This window comes from Sebastes umbrosus, chromosome 21 (assembly GCF_015220745.1).
Source record: "Sebastes umbrosus isolate fSebUmb1 chromosome 21, fSebUmb1.pri, whole genome shotgun sequence".
In the NCBI taxonomy this organism is placed as follows: domain Eukaryota; kingdom Metazoa; phylum Chordata; class Actinopteri; order Perciformes; family Sebastidae; genus Sebastes; species Sebastes umbrosus.
In genome coordinates, this window is record NC_051289.1 from 20,781,693 (window position 1) to 20,794,888 (window position 13,196).

The 13,196-nt window shown below is 41.0% G+C and overlaps 1 protein-coding gene across 1 annotated transcript; it reads right to left on the minus strand.

Moving 5' to 3' along the window:
* Positions 1 to 497: 497 nt before the first annotated feature.
* Positions 498 to 9,015, minus strand: LOC119480160 (crystallin J1B-like). The gene is made up of 10 exons (XM_037756182.1): positions 8,939 to 9,015; positions 8,310 to 8,376; positions 7,253 to 7,432; positions 5,824 to 5,922; positions 5,166 to 5,258; positions 4,919 to 5,075; positions 4,713 to 4,828; positions 2,620 to 2,697; positions 2,163 to 2,302; positions 498 to 904 (listed from the first exon to the last, which is right to left on the minus strand). The coding sequence occupies exons 2-10, from the start codon at positions 8,374 to 8,376 to the stop codon at positions 800 to 802; spliced, it is 1,035 nt and encodes a 344-aa protein (XP_037612110.1). The 5' UTR covers positions 8,939 to 9,015; the 3' UTR covers positions 498 to 799.
* Positions 9,016 to 13,196: the final 4,181 nt, after the last annotated feature.

Sequence of the window (13,196 nt, forward strand, 5' to 3'; positions counted from 1 at the left end):
AAGTATTGATTTACAACATTAACCTTGACATGTTTCACATTTGAACAAGCTGGAGCTATTGCCTATTTATCATTTTTTGAACAAGTATAAGCTGTAAAACAGCGACTCCAACAGTAGCCTACACACTGCATTTTTTATAACCACACTATGTCAAAGATATTAAGGCTTTGGCTTTGCTTTCCGCTTGGCCAACTTTCAGATTTGTTGGGGCGGTTGCTTTAAACACGTGAATATGGAAGTCAGCACTTTCAGGAAGGCCCAACAGCTCCTTCGAGGGAGGAATCGGTTGCAGTCTGGTTGCTCCAGTAGTAAATCTGTGTGTATCTGCTCTTTCACTTCATAATAACAGAAAGCGCTCGAGGGTATAAGAGAAGACGAAAACTTGCTGAAACTTAGGCAAAATTACTTTCTCATCAAGGCAAAGCGTGTTTCCTGAGATTAGGAAATCCCAACTGTCCACTTTTGCAGCAAAGAAGTAACGTAACAATGCAGACATGTATGCTAGTGACATCTTTATTTGAGACATTTATTACAAAGCAGCTGCTGAGGATAAATGTATTTTATGTCTTCAACACAGCATAAACAGACTTTCACTTTGTGACACGATGCAGTTTTGGCAGAGCGAGAGGATTCGAGTTTCATCCAGTACGAGACTTTAGAATGCGACTGTCATGGATCGTCATGTCAAAGTACATCTGCAGCTCGAGAAAGTCTTCTAAAACAGCTTTGATTATCCACGCTCCATAAATACTTGATAGGTGATAAAACAACTGTATTCAGGGCAAAAATCAAAGCTGAACTACAATTGCTGACTTTTTTGGACCACGTTTTTGGCGAGCTCCAGCAGCAGAGGATATCTGAGTGTCCTCTTCCTCCAAGACTCCGGGACTCCCTGGAGACCCGTCTGAAAACACATCAAGATAACAGCTGAAAGCATCGCAGGCAGCACAAAGCTTTCAGAACATCGGAGCTCTCTGTCAAACTCATCACAAGAGTTACACAATTACAGACGACAACAGTATGCTGGATTATATATTTGAACCATGAAACAAACATGGTTAATGTGCTTGCCTGCTTGTGACTGATTATTTCACCATCGCTGATTGATTTTGTGACTAGGTTAAACTTAGCTTACCATCACTATTGTGTTGTTACTAGGGCTGTCCTCGACCAAAGAAATTCTTAGTCGACTAACACTCATATGATTTTGTCGACTAATCGATTAGTTGATTCAGTCGACAGATCTGTAAAACTGAGTTTCTCCACAAAGAATCACACAAAAGCACCACTTTAAATCTTGTGTTTACCATAGATGTGCTCATAAGTTTCTAAGAAATAAGTCATTCAGCATGAAAAAAAGACTAATCAACTAAAGAAAAAAGACTAACTAGTAGACTAATCGACTAAGAGAGGGCAGCCCTTGCTGTTACACATTATTTGCATGTATGTATGTTTCTTTAAAGGAACAATGTGTTACATTTAATCTATTAACAGAAATGGAATATAATCTTCATAACTATGTTTTCATTTGTGTATAATCACCTGAAACTAAGAATCGTTGTGTTTTTGTTAGCTTAGAATGAGCCCTTCATGTCTACATCGTGAACGGGTCCTCTTCACGGAGTTCGCCATGTTGCTCCGTCATGTTTCTACAGTAGCCCAGAACGGACAAACCAAACGCTGTCTCTAGAGAGAGCCTTTCATGTTTTACGTCACCTGAAGGCCACCGTACTGCGGTAATGTGAGTGTAAAACCGTGGTACCGCCAGCCGCCGTCTGACTTTCGTTGCTCCTAAAGTAGAGTTATTATGGTAAGGAAGGCCTCTGAGCGAGGCGAACGGCGTTAACGCGGTTTTGCACTAAGCGACTTGGCGACTCATGTTACAGCAGTCTTGGAAAGGGAGGAGTGAGCGGAGGGGTATTCAGTTGGTTGCAATCTGCAACCAGACCACTAGATGTTGCCAAATCCTACACACTGTACCTTTAATAGCAAAACAAAAAAAATCTAAATAACTTTTCCTCAAATCTGTGTTTAGAAATAGAACTAGAACAAAAACAGAATAATGTTGTTTAAAAACACATTTCTGAACGCATTTCCTACTCAAAACAGTATCAGTGACTAATGACTATTTAATATGCCTGAGAGCCACATTCCTGCAGTACCTGTGCCCCGAAACAGGCTCCTATGAAGGAGGCCCGGCTGGCGGTGCATCCCCCGCAGCGCATGGTGTCCCTGACTGCCTCATCCAGCTGTTTCAGCTTCAGGACTCCATGAAGCGCTCCCTGGAACGCACCGGGCAAAGCTAGACACAAAACACAGATTTAGTAGCGGATTGAGACATGGTAAATTATACAGTAACATTATCATTACAAGTACTATATAGGCCCTTGAACAGACCTGGCCTGCAGAACTTCACATGTACATTAAGCATCTTAACCTTTCAGCCCCGTAAAACCCGAGACACTCGACTCAGCGGGAAGGGGAAAATGAAAAGGAAGGAGGACCATTAGTCAGGAGATCAAAGGCTGGAAGACCCTACGAACGGATATACCGACAGGGAGGGGACGCAGGCCGTGCCAAGTCAACAGACCTGGATCCTGCTGCCACCGACTGGCTTACCTCATGTGTTTGTGAACACAGCAGGTACGAGCTGTTGGGATGTCTTGGCTAGGTTGTCCTTCACCTGGTGGATATGCGCTGCAGCAGAGATACAGGAAGAGAGATAAAATGCATTGTTTAGTGTTCAAACATTGGAACCCATTTTTTGTCTGTGGCCGCCTATTGTCATAACACACATTATGTATCTCGTACATCTTTTCTGTAACATTATATTTTGATTCAGGAAGACAAATGCTATGATGTCTTTAAAGGCGTGTTTCCTGCGTGTAGCATTTTGTGTTTCTTGCAGTTTTGACCACATTTCCCCCAAGACCTCGTTGTATCTGTGTTCTGTTTTGCCTATCCCTCCTTCTGCTTGTTTTAACAAAGGATGAGAGAAGAGCAAAAAAAAAAAGAGTTCCTGCTTTATACTGAAAATCCTTCATCCTTACTGAACCATCAAGCAATTTCACACCAAATCCATCCTGATGGAATGCGTTATAAAATGCAACATACAGGCTGCTAGCAGCTGCAAGTTTTCACAGAAAAGGCTTTGCTTGCTCACAGAAGTTACACTTAATTAAAAGTCAGACATTTTAAGAATCTTTATCACATTCTTGCCGTGAGGTAGATGAGAAGACCGACACCATCTCTCAAGTCCGAGCCAGGAGTTATTAGCTTAATCTAACTTTTATTGGCATTTTTTCTGACTAATCATTGTGCTGAAAGTTATTTCAGAATTTGGGCATTACGCATCACTTTCTTGCAGACAGTTAGATGAGAAGGTTGAATCCACTCTAATATCTATCCATTAATTAAAATATGAAGCCGAAAGCCTTTTTGCTTAACTTAGCATAAAGAAACAGCTATCCTGGCTCTGTACGTGGCACTCTTCCAGGGGGTCCGTGAAAAGTCTTCAGAATCAATAATTGAAATTAACATGATATATTTATTTTATTTCCTTTACAAAAGGCTTTATAGTAAAAGTAATATTCTAATTTCTAAATCTTTAATAATTCATAGATTCCGTTCTAAGCCAACAAATCTATAACTCATAGAATCTGCAATTTTGTTTAATACATGTTGAATATCTTTTGTTGTGTTCCTCTTATGTTGTTCTTTCACATCATCACTAAGACTATAGAAGTGTAAACTAGAATTATCACCTCACCGTTACATGCCTCAAGTTGCAGTTTACATGTCTCTCCAAAATGTCATGACTTCATAATTTTATCCTATTAGACATTTGTGTGAAATTGTCATAAATAGCATATGAATTCTTGAGTTATGGCCCAAAACTCGTTTTGTGACGTCACAGTGACTTTGACATTTGACCACCAAAATCTAACCACACATTTGTGCCAGATGTGATGAAATTCCCTCCAGGCTTTCCTGAGATATCGCTTTCACGATAATGGAACAGAGGTGAGGTCAGTGACCTTGGACCTACAAAATCTATCAGTTCATTCTTGATTCCAGGTGGACTTTTGAAGAAATTCGCTCCAGACGGCCTGAGGTATCACACGGATGGGACGGATGCAAGGTCACAATGACCTTTGACCACCAAAATCTCATCAGTTCATCCTTGAGTCCAAGTGGACATTTGTGCCAAATTTTAAGAAATTCCCTTAAGGCGTTCTTAAGATATCGCGTTCACGACGAATACAGACGGACGGACGGACAACCCGAAAACATAATGCCTTCGTCTAAGGGACACATGAGGGGGTCCCCGGTATATTCTCTGTCTTGTAAGGTGTCCTTGACTGTAAAGAAATTTAGAACCTCTGCTCTAAAGCTCACCAATTAACATGCTATATCTTGTTTGTTTAATCGGTTCTGAAATTAATATAAATAAAACTTCAACTTTTCAGTTTAAAGGTGCTGAGAGGTAGCTTTTTGTTCTAGCTTTAGCCAGGCTAACTGTTTCCCTCTGCTACCAGTCTTTATGCTAAGCTAAGCTAATCAACTCCCGGCAATAGCTTCATATTTAACAGACACTTACTAGAGTGCTCTTCTTATCTAACTCCCGGAAAGATAGTGTGATGTTATACTGTCAAATTATTTCTTTGAATCTCAAAAGGAGGCTGAAGCTTTAAAGACACATGTAGCCTCACCAATGACAGCCCGGTCCAGCTCCTGAGGGTTCTGTCTCTTCGGGTCATTCAACTGAGCCAGAACTGCGTCCAGGGCATTGGGATCTGGACCATTCACGATGAAATGCTCCAAAAACCTTACAAGGTTACACAGACAAAACAAAGGTTAAGCCTCCCTTCACTCCACTTCAAAATACCGTATCATCTTCTTCAGAACTGCCTCTTACCTCGCTGCAGCCAGTGTCCCGGCCACACACATGTCGTTGTTCTGGGTCACCCGTAAGGCGGTCTCCACTTTCTCCAGCATCTCAGGACGGCCAGCGTACATGGCCACCACCGGAGCCAGCTTAGTGACGCCGTCCATCTGACAGTCCTTATCGCAGCCTCAGAAACAAAAACACAAACAGACATTACAACCACTACTAAAAACAAGCCTGGGGAGGAGTTCATGCACTTATGATCTGTGACATTTACCAGTTTCTTCTTTGCCAGCATCCACGTTTCTGAAGAAAGCTTTCAGGCTCCCGTTTCTCCACGGGCCATCGATGGGGAGGACGGCTTTGGGACCTAACAAATGCAACAAACAGCTATTTTATATAGGAAAATGAATATCCTTATGTATTTGACAGCTTTATCCTCATTAATAAGATAGAATCAGAGAAGTATGGCTAAGGGGCATAACAAGTGAGAGATGAAAAAAAACAGTTCCCTTGAACCATCTGTCGATGCAGTTTAAGTTTCTGTAGGTGGAGCTCTTTTCTTTTTCTGCTCAGTCATGGCCATCACTGCCCAGGATGATGACACGGCTCTTATTCTAAGACATAAAGCTGTCTGCAGTTTACTGTACCCAAAAGTGCTCTGTGCTGTTATGATGATTTACAGCAGCACTGTATTTATATGACATCCTGACAGTAAAATATCCAAAACTCTAAACGCCAACTAAGAACAGAGAAGTCTGACTGTATGGGATATTTTCATGGAAAGGGAATTCCCCATCAGCTGGTAGGAAAAACATTATGCACGGTGTTATCAGACAGTAACAGAGGCTCTCACACACATTTAGGCCTGTTAAGTTGATGATTGATACGTTATGGACATCACGGTATCGACAGTTATAAAAGCAGAACAGTACCATCTTTCTTCCTGTAAGGATCATTGAGAGGCAGGTCGTACACCGTTCCTGGGCCAAAGAACTTGTAGGTGCGCTGGGTCAAATCTTCCACATTAACACCTGCCAACACATGACGTACATTAAAAAACACCATCAAATCATGTTAGTTCACGATTAAACACACCGATGTGACATCTTACACACTGTACATAGTAAAAAGCAAGTTTCTGTTAAAGCTGCTGTTGGTAACTTTCATAAAAATGTCTTTTTGTCATACTCATGCTCAAACTGTCACTATATCCTGACAGTAGTACATGAGACAGATAATCTTTGAAAGAAATCTGGTTCCTCTGCATCCTCCTAGTGTTCGTAATGGCCGGTCGGTTTGGCTGTGCTTGGTTTTGGCTTGACTGTTTTCATAAAAGTAACCAACTGCAGCTTTAAAGGTGGTGTGTAACCTAAAATAAAGGAAAAGTTCAACAATATGGGAAATACACTTTTTTTGCCACATGTTACAGGAGAAGATCGATACCATGCCAGATAAACATGAAGTTACAGCCAGCTGCTTAGCTTAGCATAAAGAGATTCACTTTTTTGCAGAGTTAGATGAGAAGATTAATACCACTCTCATGTTAAATATGAAGTGCCTTAAACCTACATTCTTTCTAATAGCCAGCAGGAGGCGACTCCTCTGGTTGCAAAAAGAAGTCTGATTGTATAGTGGTCTATGAGAAAATGAGCCTACTTCTCACTTGATTTATTACCTCAGTAAACATTGTAAACATGAGTTTATGGTCTCAATCACTAGTTTCAAGTCTTCTTCAATACAGCATGATGTTCATTTAATAAATGATGGTCAAATTTAGAGTCAAATAGACCATAAAGCAGGGGATGCTTTAGGGCGTGGCTACCTTGTGATTGACAGGTCGCTACCACGGCGTTATCCGGTCTGGGAGTTGTCTATGTTTTTGTCTTACAACTTTAACCCTTTAACAGTGTGTTTTCAGTTCATGAAAGTTAATTGTAACATTTTGGTCGCCAAAAAAATGTCTTATTCAGCGTTCGGTTGTACTTAGCTTCACCCTCCCGTGTCATTTCAGGTTACAAAAAAAACAACACGGCGATGGCCAAAAACCAAGATACCAACGGCAAAAATGCCGAACTCGAGGTTTCAAAATGGCAGTCCACAAACCAGTGGGTGACTTCACAATAACTACGTCCACTTCTTATATACAATCTATGATTAACAAATGTATCTTCTCTGTTAAGTGTATTTATGTGCTGTACCAAATAGTAAGACGTAACCCCAGGAAGTACACCTGGAGAAAAATAGTCCAGCTCATCACAACTTTGATAATGATATATTGGCAATCAAACACTGTAACACGTTAGCAGACACTGAGAATCTCATGTTAATATTGTTGCTGCCTGTTTGAATGAACTTCAGTACCTCCACACTGGCTCAGTGACTCCAGCAGGACGTATGCCTGGTCTCCATAGCAAGTCTGCTCGCCAGTCGTCCTGCGGTAGAAAGGATTCGCTGACTGAGGCCGAAACTCAGGACAGGGCTCCAGATCAGAGAGAACTTCTTTGAGCCTCTCTGGATTGTAGATCCAATGCATGGGCTGGGCTGTATGGGTGTGGGGAACACACACACACACACACACACACACACACACACACACACACATGAAAGAGGGAGAAAAATAGTGGAACATTCAATAGTTTTGTTTTTGACGCGACCCACTGTACATACAGTCTGTTGATAACAGATAGCACGGAAAGGGAAATAGATGTGTGTGTTGTATTGGAGCAAGAGGATCCTGAATCTAACCAAGAACTGCATGTTGAGCAGTCACCGAGCAGGAACTAACATTTGAGATTACTCCACTTAGTATGCATCATTATATGGTGAGTTATGAATGATGTGGTTGTAAAAGGCAAGTTTATTGATATAGCTCATCTCAGCAACAAGGCAGTTAAAAGCATAAAAAGCTTCAAGATAAAGTGCAAATGAAACACACACATAATAATAAATGATGATTTTGGCTAGTTAAGGTTTAGCATTGCAGCTATTGCATAAACTGTGCTTTCATAACATCATGTGTAACGTCAACATGACTTACACAAGTTAAGGAACCGCCCCTGTACTTTATCAGCATGTACAGATGTTGCTTCTTCTCAGACAACAACTAATCTGTATTTGAAATTTCATATCGTGTAACACCTAACAAGAAAGATATTTAACTACTAATAGTGTGATCCAAACAAGTGTGATGTATAAACTATGTACTGTACTGTAATAAACATGTATATATAACATGAAACGGTACAAGCTCTATGAAAGCATCATAACATGTCGGAGGAGTATGAATTATTGAGGTATATATGGGAAGTGTAGGAAGCAGATTGGGTTTGTAATGTGGAAAGCCCAGTTGTTGTAATTAACTCCCAGTACTCCCAAGTACTCCCAAGTCTCAGTACCAGTATCACACAGTTTATCTTACCTGCTGCATCTGCCGCTGCTGCCCCAATAATGGCCCCAATGGCTCTATCTGCCAAAGTCGTGGCCATCTGCTTGCATTTCAGACACACACACAGTACACACAAGGAATAATGTGAGGGTCTCATTATATATTAAAACATAACCTTTAAAAAGACTGACATGAATACCTGTAATCTGATTTAATGAAATAGAAATACAGCTCACTATTGTTGTTCGAAAGGGTCTAATGTGGCAATAACTAAAATACTTTTACACATTCAGTTTTAATTCAATGTTTTAACTGATGAAAGCAACATTCAATATATCCAGATGCAGAAGTCGTATTTTTTATTATTTTTTTGGTGAATCAAGCTTGCCTTCATGCCACCACTTATTTTGGTAGAAAAAAAAAAGTTAGCATGTAAACATAGGCATCACAGCAAAAAGATTAGAGAGTTATTCTTATGCTCATAACCTTAGAGAGAACACACTTTGGAATTTGGTTGGGTTATTTTGTAATAGGATTAGAATATTAATGTGTGCATGTCTTCATTGAATACCCCAGAAGTCCTTGAAACAACATGGTGCATCATAATGAAGTGCTAAATTATATTTGACGTCAATAACAAATACAGACTTGTTTATCCTTACCTCAGAGCCTCGTCTTCACCTCTTAGCAGACCACTCGAAGTGTTGAAAGACGTTGTCTCAGTGTTAGTTTTCTGACACGGGGAGGTTCCCATTAGATTAGTGATAAGCATACACCAATGACAACCCAAGAAAAACAGATTGGTATCGTACTGGAGGGAGGCCAAAAAGGTGATAAGATAGAGATTAAAACACGGGACTAGAGTTGTTATGTCAGGTTCAAATAACATCAATAGTATGCAAAAAGCAGGTTTTCTATAGTATATGAGGGTTGCTCTTGATATTGTCATGAGATACTTTTTAACATTTTACTTTTAACATTCAGAAAGCAGCATGAACTTCAGATAGCTATTTGTATACTGTTGTGTTGCTAGGCTCAAGGTTGGGGGTGTTCTAACTCTAACTTTGGGAACTTACAGTATTTATGCAACAGCGGCTGTTTTGGGGAGTTGGCATAATTCTTACTTGTAGGCTATTCAATATTTTTTATAATCTTTATTCATAAAGACTAGAGTCTACAGAGTCGCCAATTAGACAGTTATCAGGCCATTGCATTTGCATTATCAGTGGTTATAAGCCTCATAGATGTGGATCAGAAGTGGCCATACCCTCTAGTAGGTTTTAACATCTATCAGTGCTCGATTGTCGAAAAAAAGGAATAAAAGAAGACAACTGCGACCTCTAGCAACCGTAGTAATTATGACGGGAGCAAAAGCGGAAGTGAGGCGCTGTATTATAGACAGTGTTAAACTTATGGGGTGAAGGTTGGGGGCGATAGATGGGACACAAAAGACAGGGATTTCACTCAGGAGACTGGGATGCATCCTAGGTGAGTTGTCTTTGTGTTCATAAGGGTTAGGTTTCATGTTCACTTTTGAAATATAGTTATTTTAAGCCAAATCCTGATGTTTTTCCCAAAACTTAACAAAGTATTTTTCTTGCCTAAACCTAAAGAAGCCTTTTTGTTTGTGTTCAAAATGTAACGTTTAATGTGTTAGAACGTTTTACTTTTACCACGTAGTAGGTGTAGTAGGCCCCTACTGACCCACGTCTATGATTCTTATAACAACTGATAACACACATTTAATGGCCTGATAACAGTCAAATTGAGTAAAGCAGGAAAGGCACATCAGTGCTTTGAGCTAAATGCTAACGTCCATATGCTAACATGCAGTTACATGTTACATGCTAAGTCAAATTTACCATGTTCACCATCTTGGCTAATTAGCATTAAACACAAAGTACAGCTGATTTGCAGGTATTTTGTCATAAACTAAAGTATTGGACAACTTCAATTTCTGAGCAGACGATGGTGCTCAATGAAATCTAGTGCCAAATTTTCACAATTCACCCTGAGGAGACCATGCATGTCGGAACCAAATTTCAGGACAATCCATCCAGTAGTCATGGAGAAACTTTAAGAGGAAGAGAACACAGCTAACTTGAAAGCCTACCAATCTAACTCAGCTTGTGTTGCATTTTGCTATACTACTGACAGTGCAATAAAAATGCTTTTGGAGATGCTGTCTGAAGCTGGAGCGACAGTTCTGCTTTGCTGGATTTTTGAGGCCCTGAGCAGACAAAACACTGGGGGTCAACCCCGCTCACCCACTGAGCTTGGGGCTCCAGCCATATGGACTGTTTCAGTGCCTGACCCCCAGGGTCAACTCAACTCAAGATGGTTTTAATAAAACCATTAACGCCTTCTTTAAATTCCTCAAAGGTTAAACACTTCATTTATCAGTTAATTTGCACTTGACGAACTCTACTGCGACGCCAGAGGGCAAATTACTATACGTTGAAATAGCTTTCAAAGACTCTCTTTGTCATTTGGATTTGTCACGCTCTCTCTGTATATCTTCCACTCCATCGCGTCCATCCCCAGCTGATCCCCCTGTTCTTCCAGCTCTGATGAAACCCTGCAAGGCCTGGCTAGGCTCCACTTATCCCCGGCCTCTCATGGGTATCCCAGGCCATTGATTTCTATTCTGGCCTCCTAAACCAGCAAAATAGAGTGGTATGAGTAGGGTCAGGTAATCGATAGCAGTTAGAAAACAATGAACAAAAGCTGGTATGGTCGCCTTCACTGTTACCTCTGTGTCATGATTGTGAATGTCATTCTGGAAGAAAACTGAAGGTATTCATGCTACTGTATGCTTAAACTTGCTATGTGTACCAAAATCCTGCTCAAGACGCACTTACTGAAATTTAATATCAATATAGAAGAAAAATATGAATGAGGAGAGTATGAAAGGACAGAGTTCAAGGGTTCTGAAAAAAAAAATCTTCCAGGGTAAATATACAGGAAATGGAGAGCATTTGCTTTCTCTGGCAGCGAGATAACTTGCCCTTCACAGAGGGGATAAAAGAGCTGTGCACAAATAGATCCTCCACTGTCACCAGATCAAGTGACACAATGAGCAGGGCGAAGCTATATAAATTACAGCCTGGCAGAATTTGCAAGAAGATATTGACGGAGCGCGGACAATGTGGCAGTGCCCGCATGTTCGCGGGGTTGCTGAGCTTTGTGGGGCTAAGATCATCTGGCAGGACAGTGGGGGAGTGGAGGGGATGCCCCTCGGTTACTTGATGCCAGATCTTGCAAAGTGACAACAAAGAGGGCATGTACCGTATGTTGACATGGACACAATGCTGTGGTTCATCTTATGGCTTGCACTGTAACACTTTCATGTACATCTTCATGTTTTTTTTTTTTTGTTTTGTTTTATCTTTTTGGGGTATTTTTCTCCGTCAGACTCCAGCTTGATGAAATGCAAAAAAATATGACCAGAAAAACTATAACCAGAAAAATAAATTATCAAGACTAGGCGTCTACAGCAATGCCAGCAGCTCTGTGAGGCACAGTGGTGTCTTGTGTTAAATGCTAACCTCAGTATACTAACATACTCACAATGCCAATGCTAACATGCTGATGCTAAGCAGGTATAATTATCTACCATGTTCACCATTTAGTATGCTATACTAGCGTACTACCATTTGCTAATTAGCACTAAACACAAAGTACAGCTGAGGCTGATGGGAATGTCATTAGTTTTGCAGGTATTTGGTCATAAAACAAAGTATTGGAAACATTTAACCTTTGACCTGATGACGGCATTTGATGAAAAGTCAGGGGATCACCAAAGTCAGTAGTCTTCATCCACTGGGGACCATGCATGTTTGCAAAACTTTGAGCCAATCCATCAAATAGATGTAAGTAAAATCTTTAATCTGCTGGCGGCAGTGGCACCCTTAGACATTTTTTATATGGGGTGGCCACATGGGGCCACTGAAAACCATGAGGATTCATCCTCTGGAAAACATGTATATTATATGTACAAAATATCATGGCAATCTGGCCCGGTCTCATTCCCAAAGGCGTTAAATACAGACGTTTTGTCAAGCTCCTCAGTGTCTGATACCGAAGCACAAGGCACCTTTTAGCGTCTGTGTGAGACACACCAGGCTTTCAAGTAACTCCGATGTAAACCCATTCGCTGCAATGTTAGATGCTCTGAGCAACTGCTCAAGTCAGGTGACGTTGTATAAAGAGCAACAAAGTCCACATAGGCAAGAGGTCTTTAACAAACACAGGACGTTCACCAAGGAGACCACAGTTCCTGTTCCGTGTGAAACAAAAAGACAACGTTGAATTATATTAAGTTACGTAAGTATGTTACGTATTAAAGTACTTAACTTACGCCATGTATGTAACATAGGCTCTGTAACTGAAGTTATACGTAATAAACATACTTATTTTAACCCAAACCAAAATCTTGTTTTAAAGGGACTATTTGTAACTTTCAGAAATGCTTCTTAACAGCGACACCTGTGGCCGTGAAATCAACGAAAGTCAGCGTCGGGCTCGCGCTTGCTCGCTCTCAAAATACCTGAACGAGCATCACTCAAAACAGTGAGGCGACATAAGTCAGCTAAAACCACAATATCACTCTATTTCAGCTGCTTGGCAGTAATGTTAGCTGACCAGACGAAGGTCTCTCCATGAACATGATTTAGATCTGATCCTAGTGTTGGCTTTTCCTGCCTAAGTGCAGGCTGATGCAGCGGGGCTCTCCAGCGTGTCTCCCTACTCTCTCCGCCCGCAGCCAGAGAGAGCAGAGGAGACACCGGCACCCGGTCGGTAACGAGAAGACAACGTAAATCTCTGTAGAGCTCCGTCACTTCACAAGACACGGAAAACCTCCGTTGGTCTGGAGGAGCTGCAGCAGTTATTTCTGCACAAACGTCCCCTGTACATTCA